The sequence below is a fragment of the Rhinopithecus bieti genome, unplaced genomic scaffold (genome assembly GCF_001698545.2).
Source record: "Rhinopithecus bieti isolate Rb0 unplaced genomic scaffold, ASM169854v2 scaffold_18921, whole genome shotgun sequence".
Taxonomy (NCBI): domain Eukaryota; kingdom Metazoa; phylum Chordata; class Mammalia; order Primates; family Cercopithecidae; genus Rhinopithecus; species Rhinopithecus bieti.
The window spans coordinates 244744-254583 of NW_016810178.1; the positions used below are offsets into that span (position 1 = coordinate 244744).

General features: G+C 30.6%; 1 protein-coding gene across 1 annotated transcript in view; it reads left to right on the forward strand.

Moving 5' to 3' along the window:
* The window catches only part of CSMD3 (CUB and Sushi multiple domains 3), a gene marked incomplete at its 5' end in the record, with an annotated part of 336142 nt that overhangs the window by 238908 nt on the left and 87394 nt on the right, over positions 1 to 9840 (forward strand). The window contains 3 exon segments of the mRNA XM_017891519.1: positions 3961 to 4146; positions 5237 to 5431; positions 8193 to 8366. Coding sequence (XP_017747008.1) covers positions 3961 to 4146; positions 5237 to 5431; positions 8193 to 8366 — 555 coding nt within the window.

The following is a 9840-nucleotide window of genomic DNA, read 5'->3' on the forward strand; positions in this document are numbered from 1 at the left end:
AAAAAAAAAAAAAAAAAAAAGGCTTGTTTTAAATAGTAGTTGAGTCTCTTACCTAAAGGTAGCCATAGTCATAAAGACAAGTTCATCATCAGCTACATAGAAAAGTTAATGTCATTGAACTTTGAAAATTTTAAAATACTTAATTCATTACATTATTTTATCAAGATGAAAATTAATTTTGTATTTTATTTAACTCTACTCATCATGTAAATATACAGATAGCAATTTTGAACTCTCACATGAAAAAATGCAGGATACTCTAGGTTAATAAGAAGTCTTATTAGCTATTTTTTGGTGGGCATTTATAAAAAACAAAAAAGTAAGATAGGTAATTAAAATTTAAAATCAACCATTAGCAAGTTAAAATTGACTAAGGAATAGATATTACCAGTCACTTGAAATGGCTTCTTTTACCTATTAGAGTGCAATTTGTAATTCCTAAAAAGATAGATTTCAAAGGCATATGTAAACAAATTCAAAATGAAAGAATTATTGTTTCTTGTGTTGATACAAGGAAACATTAATCACTGATTAGGATTCTGGGAAGCACCATTACCTTAATGGGTTGTCAACACTGAAGGCATTTACTTCATGTGAAATAGATACATTTTAATAACATATTAAAACTACTGCTTTCCTTCAACTAATGAATAGCAGGAGTATTTATAGTTTCTTAGTATTAACCAATTTCCCAGAATTAGTTTGGGAAAGAATTTTGATCCCAAATTTCATAATAGAATTAAAAAATATAAAATAAGCTTATATCATATATATTTTAAATAACCATTAAAATGCTCCAAATTTTATTTTTTTAATTTTAAACTTTTGTATTTTAGTTACATAATGGTTGATTTTATTTATATTTATATACACACATACACATACACACCTCTATGTGGCACATACATAATTCTTAAGAAACATTTTGTGAGAATAATTGACTATCCTGTAAAATAAAAATACCCCATGCTTTCTGAAATTTGAAATTGCTTTGTAGAATTAGTGCTATAATTTCATTGAAATTTACATATGGAGTCATTTTTTCAATGTCCTTAATTTAAAATTATTTTACAATTTGAATAGGAAAGTTGAAATATAGTTTAAAAATGAGATGTTTGGTAAAGTAAAATGATAAAATATATGTAAATCATGTAGCCATTTCCAAAATTTATCTTTTCTAATTGTTAAAACAGAAAAGATTATGAAAAAATATTTACAGGATATGACCTCTACTTGGACATAACTAATTGAAATGAAATGTTTATATGTCATTTGGAAGAGCTATTTGCATAATGCACCTTTTATTTCAAATTTATTTCGCATTTTCAGTCATTTTCTTTTCTTGCTTCTTAGGTCTTCTTATACATCCTTACTTTTGAGCTATAAAGTTACACAATGTGAGCATAAAGGTAGAAAATTAGTCAGCTGTGTCTACTTGGGTTTGGTCAGGTGTTTTATTTATTTTTGTTCTCATCAAACAACCATTTATTGATCCCCCCAACAACGATTGAACCATCCCCATGCATACAATTAAGTATTATGCAGTGTTATGTGGAAACTCACTTTGTATTCTCTGTCTCACTTTTAATTTGTGATTTCCTGAGAGTTGTATAGACAACTCTCTTTTACAACCACTCAATTATAATGACTTTTCTTCTGAACTGGATTTATTTTCTTTCTTTTCTTCTTTTAAAAAAAATTAGTTGAGAAGTTAAATTATAAACTATCCGTAGGCACAGGAATTGTCCCATTATTTTGGTACGTTGTCTCTTTTTAGCTCTAAAATGAAACCATGTTTTACTAAACATATATGTGGAATCTATACTATTTAACTATACCTCTTTTTACTTTGACCTAGATTCAATCTATACTACACCAACAATGAATAGTTAATATTTAAAAATCGGTAAATACATGATCTTTGGCAGGGAGATTGTGTATAACAACTAGAAATTCCCAAAAGTTCTAAGTGAAAATGTAAACATTGCTTTAACAGACATCAGGGAACCATTTACTTTTCAACACTATTTTAGAGGTTCTGTAATTAGAAAGCAGGGATAATAACATGATTATATGAGATTGCATATACAATTTAAGTCAGCATTACAGCTTTTCTGTTCATAATTTACAGGTTACTAAATTACAAAAGATCAGCTATTCAGCAGTAGGGATTCTGCCATTCAGTTTTGACAATTTTGTATAGATTTCACTGAGGTTTTTCATTTTATATTTAATTCATATGGGTTAATGAAAATTAAGCAGCAAAATGGTAGATTTTATAAGAGAAGTGGAAACAATTTTTGGTTGAAATGGAAGATGGGTGAATAGTACATAGCATTTATAATATTTAAACTAAACTCATATCTTTCTGTACTTTATTTCTTCTGTTATGAGAGAAAATATAAATCTGTAATTCTTTGTATGAAACCTGTAAGCTAGATATCTTTCATAATACAGAAGCCTTCTTATTTTATAACAATAATGCAATACATATGTCAGATATTACATAACTCCAATTGGTTCTAGGACGACATTCATATTCAAATACATTAGTCTTTCTGTGGAGATACGTATAAATATGTACTCTGAGTGTGATACATAAAGATACAGATAGGCCAGGTGCGGTGGTTCATGCCTGTAATCCCAGCACTTTGGAAGGTAGAGGCCACTGGACTGCTTGAGCCTAGGAGTTTGAGAGCAGCCTGGCCAACATGTGTCTACAAAAAAGTACAAATATTAGCTGGACCTGGTGGTGTGTGCCTGTGATCCTAGATACTCAGGAGGTTAAAGGTAGGAGGATTGCTTGAGCCCAGGAGGTGGAGGCTGCAGTGAGCCAAGATCCCACCACCGATTCCAGCCTGGGAAAAAGAGTAGGACAATGTCTCAAACAAACAATTGGCCAGGTATGGTGGCACGCACCTGTAGTCCCAGCTACTAGGGTGCTGAGGTATAAGTTTTGCGCTCCAGCCAGGTGACAGATTGAGACCCCCATCTCCAGGAAAAAAAAGAAAAGAAAAGAAAAAGAAAGAAAAAAAATCTGCCTTTAATTGAGGTATTGCTACCAAATATATACTTTGAAAGATATGTATATATTATTTGAAAGATTATGTGGTTTTCTTTTGTAAATGCCAATTATGTACTTATAGGGCAAAATGGTAAAAAATCAATTTTAGGGGATTTTCTGTAGTCTTTTAAAGTTATAGGGTATAAAATATCTTATATACAACAAACTAAATGAATATAAAATTTTACATTATTATTACATCATAGTAAAACTAATTTTCACCTAAATCAAATGTATTGTAGATAAAAATCAAGACATCTAAGACACATCAGTGAAATTCAGGAAGATCCTAACTAGGTTTTTAAGACAGTAAGTCCTGGCCTTATATTTATTAAACATATCCAATATACACAATACTTTGTGGATGGTGTCCCAGCTCAAAGATTTTGGCTGTTCCTAAGACAGAAATAGACAGCTTTCAGGTATAATAAATCTATTTGTTTTATTCCTGGCCAAAATGATGATGCATATTGGTTGCCACTCTCTTTAAAATATTTAATATTTATCTGTCAAATTGAATTAATCAAACTTCCTATATGATGGTCCAGTCATGGGCTTGCATTAGAGATACTCTTTACCTAACTTGCGTTCTCATATACTCCATACGAATGCTGATAACCATACAGACGATAACCAGAAACTAAATAAGAAACCAAGAAATGAAGCATTAACAATGTATGGATTCATCAATTTGTAAGCATTACTAAATAAGAGTTTGGAATAACTTATTCAAAATTTATGGTTCAGAGAGTATTTCTTTGAGATATTCTGAGATTGTTTCAGAGGAATAAAAAAAAATCTCCATTAGTTTTGCATGTTCTACAGTTCAGCAGACTTACCTAATAAATTAAACATTTTTCTGTTTATATGATTTTGCATGTTTGTATTTATTCTAGCAATTTCCTGTGGGATTCCTAAAGCTCCAACAAATGGAGGAATACTAACAACAGACTACTTGGTAGGAACGCGAGTTACTTATTTTTGTAATGATGGATATCGATTGTCATCCAAGGAACTTACCACAGCTGTATGCCAATCAGATGGAACATGGAGCAATCATAACAAGACCCCTCGCTGTGTTGGTATGTGTGTCAAGGGAATTTCATCACTTGTTCTTCTTTTGGTATTTTATATGATCTGAAATTTTATGTATTGTAGAATTGTAAAAAAAATCCCTAAACTGAAATGTGATGTCTAAGACAGAAATAAAAGTTAAGTAAGCTATCTTGTACCATGAAGTACTAGAAGAGAGTACAAGGACTTTTCAATCATTTTTGGAAACCTCAGAATACTTATGTCAAAAAAGTCACTTTTATTTTATACAATAAAGTTTTATTTTGTAAAAGTCATCCTTTAGTCAACATGTATTTTCAGTACATAATCCCTTGAGAAAATTTTAAAGATTGTGTTAATAAAATACTTTGACATATTCCACTCTGATTTTTATGAGGATAAATAATGTTGCAGAAATTATCCATAACTTTAAACTTTTGTTGATATTCTTCTGGTTACTTACACTTAGAAGAGTTCCTATTGCTGTCGCTATTACTTCACTAGGTAAATAAGTTTACATAATGATAAGACATTAATTCTGGTAAAGATTTGGTAGCAAAAAAATAGAAAATGTTGATTTAAATAAATTATTGAATTTTCTCTATATTTCAATTATTTTTTTCTCATTTAGTACTAACATTTCCACTTAGCTGTGATTTCATTTAAAATGAAGATTGTTCAATTGTTTGCACTCTCAGAATAGGTATCTAATAAGGCTTCTACTTACCTTGAAAAAGTTTTGAATTAACTAAAGTTGATATCACGACTCTTGGATAAAAAGGCCATTCTCATCAAAAAAATTTCCTCAAAATATAGTCTTTTCTAAAGTTATAAAGAAATAAGGGAGTAGAGGTAAGCCAACAATTGGGATTCTAAGTAGATAGAATAATAAGTACAAGACTGAATTGTGAAACCATTGAGTGTGTTCAAGAACTTCCAGCAATACCATATAGCTAGGGGAATGGAAAATATCAACATGCAAAAGAAATAAAGAACAAATGCTAGAGGACCTTGTACAGTGCAATAGTAAGCGAATTAAGGCAGTGGAGATGTAAAGAATGGCATAGATGTTAAGATATAGTGATTTGTTAGCACTTATACCCTTTGGTTTTTGTATAGTTGTTACATGTCCAAGCATCAATTCCTTTACCTTGGAACATGGAAGATGGCGAATTGTGAATGGCTCCCATTATGAATACAAAACGAAGGTAGTTTTCAGCTGTGACCCTGGTTATCATGGACTAGGTCCTGCTTCCATCGAATGTCTTGCTAATGGTACTTGGAGTTGGAGAAATGAAAGACCATATTGCCAAAGTAAGTATAATCTTGCTAAACTTATTTCATAAGCTATGTTTGGTTACCAAATTGTTTGAATCAGTTCCTTTTACAAACACACTAGATCAATAATTAGATGACATTACTAATATGGCCATTTATTCTCATTACATTTTCAAATTTTCTAACTATGTTTCTATGTATTAGTAAATACTTTTCTAACAAATAGAAAAGCATAGACTTTGGATTAAGAAATCTAGTGTTTGAATTGTAGATCTATTACCTACTTTAACAACGAAGTACTGTTTACTTACTACTTGACATATACTGCTTTTAGTCCTTTACATGTTTTATACTCATTTGTTTAAAAAAAAAACAAAAAACAAAAAAAAACACCTTTGCCCCAGATGTAATCATTCTATTAAAGTCATGGAGCCTATAAATGATAGAGAAATGATATTTGACCAAGTAGTCTGACTAAAACCCTTGACTTTTTATCATGTTATATCATGTTTATTTTCTCTGATTCTAAATTCTAAAACTAGAAAATCTTAAAACTAGAAGATTATGACACCTGTCGTGTAGAGTTAACTGCAAACATTTAATGGTATGACACAATTGAAATACCAGCTATAACCACATCCTCAATAAATACTATTGAATCAAATTGAGCAGTTAAGGCATTTTATTTCCATACATTTTAATAATATAAATGGCCAGTATCTAACATACATAAGCTAACAGAACATGGGATATTCAGGTGAAATACCTTGAACTTCCTTTCTTACTTTTATTTATTGTCTATTTTGTTTCAGGAAATATGCTAGGTGAAAATTCAGCCTTTTAATTAGTGTCTAACACAACTCTATGGTGTATATTGTTTAGAGACCCATGATTTATAAACAAACTAATAGAGAGATCAAAAGTCTACATAGGGTTATTATGATTAAGAAGTTTAACATAGCAGACAACTATGTTATGTGTAATAAGTACACAAGTATCTGATATTATTTTATTTATGAATATTCACTGATTTGAAATTTATTTTTTGAATCTCTATATCAGTATAGAATTTTTTGGTTGCCCTGTGTTCCAAGATAATCATATTATGAATTAAAGTATTAAAATATATTTCAAAATTATATTTAATATTGTAAAAATATGCCATCATCTGTATTTCTATTTTTTGTTCTTTTTTTTGAGAAAGAGTCTTGCTGTGTTTCCCAGGCTGAAGTGATCTTGGCTCACTGCAACCTCTGCCTCCCAGGTTCAAGTAATTCTGTCAGCCTCTGCAGTAGCTGTGATTACAGATGTCCACCACCACGCCTGGCTATGTTTTTTCTGTATTTTCAGTAGAGATGGGGTTTCACCATGTTGGCCAGGCTGGTCTGGAACTCCTGACCTTAAGTGATCTGCCCTCCTCAGCCTTCCAAAGTGCTGAGATTATAGGCATGATCTACTGCACACAGGCTGTATTTCTAAATTTTTGTATTAGTCCTCCAAGTTTTCTCTGACTGCAGACTCCTTGTTTTCCAAATTATTGTTTAAAAGAATAATTTGTTTTTAAAGGGCACGTGGATAGGAATATTTCAAAGAGCTAGGTAATTATTATCTACAACAGAAACACTAATTTAATCAGCTTTCAACAAATGTTTGTCTCGTTCTATTGTGTTAGATTCTTTATTATGTAAAATGGTTTAAATGATAAGTAAGATTGGATTACTGCCTACAGGTAAGAATGAGGGAATAGCAAGGGATTTAGAAATTGCAATTGGTCGAGAAAAATAAAAGAATAGTATTTTTTCTCCAGTCTTCCATTTAATCATCTTTAAAATGAAAATAATATAAATATATAGAATTAATAATAATATTAGTATATCAATATATTAATATCCACCTCAAATGATTTTTTGGGGGATAAGCTCCAAAACCATCAGATACATTTTAATTTGATATGAACTCTTGGAAGTTTGGCAAGTTTTCTAATTTCTAACTGACAGCTATCCTAAACTTAATACTGAAAGCCTAGAGAGTTTTTTGAAGCATTACCAAATGAAACACTAATAATAGCACCAAATATGTAATATGTGCCCAATGAACATGATCTGTTTTGGTTTTTATGCTTAGATGCATAAAAATTTGTAAGTTTCATAATATGAATAAGTCATAAGAGATGCTTGTATGACCTGGCAAGGCCTGTAAATTTATTTCTTCCAATTTTTTAAACTTACAAAAAAAGATGAATTAATATCTAATGGATCTCATGAAAATGCAATACTTTTACATGTAAAACTCCAAACTAACCAGAGTTCTTGACAAAAACATATTGTAATTATTATTTTAATGTTGGTTTAAGATATGAAGAAACTTTGCTCAGGTAAAGTCAAAGGCCTTGCCCAAGTTACCTGATAAGATTTTGGATTAATGGAATCATCATCTCTTTAACTTGTGATTTTTTTCGTCCACTATAGGCCAGGTTGACTAAAATAAAAATGCCAAAAACAAAAGCAAAACAAAAAACAACAAGTAAAAAAAAAAAAAAAAAAAAAAAAAAAAAAAAAAAAAACCTTTTATCTCTTGTTACTTAGAAGGTTCTAAGGAAACTTAAAGAGGATAAATTTTACATTATGTCATCTCTTTTCTCCATACTTTCACACTGATTCAAACATGTTTTACAAATGCCAATTTCCTTTGTAAATACATCAAATCATAGGAAGCTCAAAATGTTCAAAGCATAGTTTTGTTATAAGTGCAGCTTGACTATATCTTTAAGGGTTTTTATTTATTTATCATTTTAAAGTTATTTCCTGTGGAGAACTACCTACACCTCCAAATGGAAATAAGATTGGAACTCAAACTTCATATGGCTCAACAGCTATCTTTACCTGCGACTTGGGATTCATGCTTGTGGGCTCTGCTGTAAGGGAATGCCTTTCCTCAGGTCTTTGGAGTGGATCTGAAACCAGATGCCTAGGTACAGATTTTTAATTTGTTTTACCAAACGTCCCCTGCCCCTCACCCTTGAAAGGAGGCATCTCTTTTCCCTAATATGAGATATTAATTTATATTCATTCAGTAAGGATGTTAAAACCAGAAAATACTTATCTTTAAAAATGGCTCATGATAGAAAAGCTACTAAACAGAATAATCAGATAGCATTCCTAGTGAAATCTAAGGAGATTTCATAGTGAAAATATAATGGTGAACACTAATTGCTGAAAATTGTATGCCTGCTTACTCAGCTGGGTTAATCGCTGTAGCTATTAACTCATTCTAAACCATAGTCAATTCTCCTTTCACCTATTTGCTTAAGGTAATGACTGAAGAAGATAAACAATGTAATGTCTACATTTAAGCACCTTTCTCCCTTTTTATTTCATAAGATTTCAACATGCGTAAAACTAATTTCTATTAAAATTTTAAAATATATTTTTTGAACCTGATTTTAGACAATTAGGATGTTTTCCCCTTAGAGTTCCCTGAATTTATTATAAAAAATCTTCAGTTAAAGAAACTGAACTAGTTCATTCTTCTTACCTTGCCTCTTTTGAATGCTTTATCTCCTTTTTCAAAGATTTCAACAATTTATCTAATATTAAGAATGGTATGATTTATGCTACTTATGCTTTATTTTTTCTAAAATTATTTCAAGATCTACAAGCAAATATTAAATTACGCAAAATGAAAATTTTCTAGTAATTGTTCACTTATCTGTTGGAAGCAAGGCAAGATCTTTTGTTTACTAATTTAAAATTGCAGATTATCATGACAAGAGTACTGCAAAATTTGTCAGTGTTTTTGTCTTTAAAATGTTACTGTTTAAGAATATGACACATGGCAGAAAAGTCTATGCTTACATATTATATGGCTAATAAGCTTGAAAATATTCATAGAAATACAATCATTGTTTGAAATTTCAAATGGTATAGTTACAAGTTTTGGTTAAAATGTCTTTTTTCCCCTTCTGAGGTACATTTGTTAGTAGTTATACTTGGAAGCCCAGAAACAATTTCTTTATAGGAGCACACATACTTGAATATACACAGGGAGCTCCTGAGCCCCTGGGGTCGTTAATGGACCAGGCCCTGGCTATGAGATGGAGTTCCTCTCAGACTAGGGTCTTTCCTCTTCCTCTTTAAGTCTCACCTAGACAGAGCAGAGCATTGAGGCTAGGAGTCATGGTGTCTCCCACTGGTCAAGATTGGGCAGATGGATGAGGCCACTTATTTTCTGCAATGACTATTGAAGAAAACAGAAAATAGTTAATGAGTTAAATGATTATGTATTACTATGTGATTATATAATCAAATACAAACTCAAAAAACTAAAAAATCTTAATAGTTTTTAAATTGATTTTGGTTGTACTAATTTTAATTACAGATTACTTAGTTTACTTATGCATTTTAAGTAAACTTAGTTTACATATGAATTTTAAATTTATATATAGT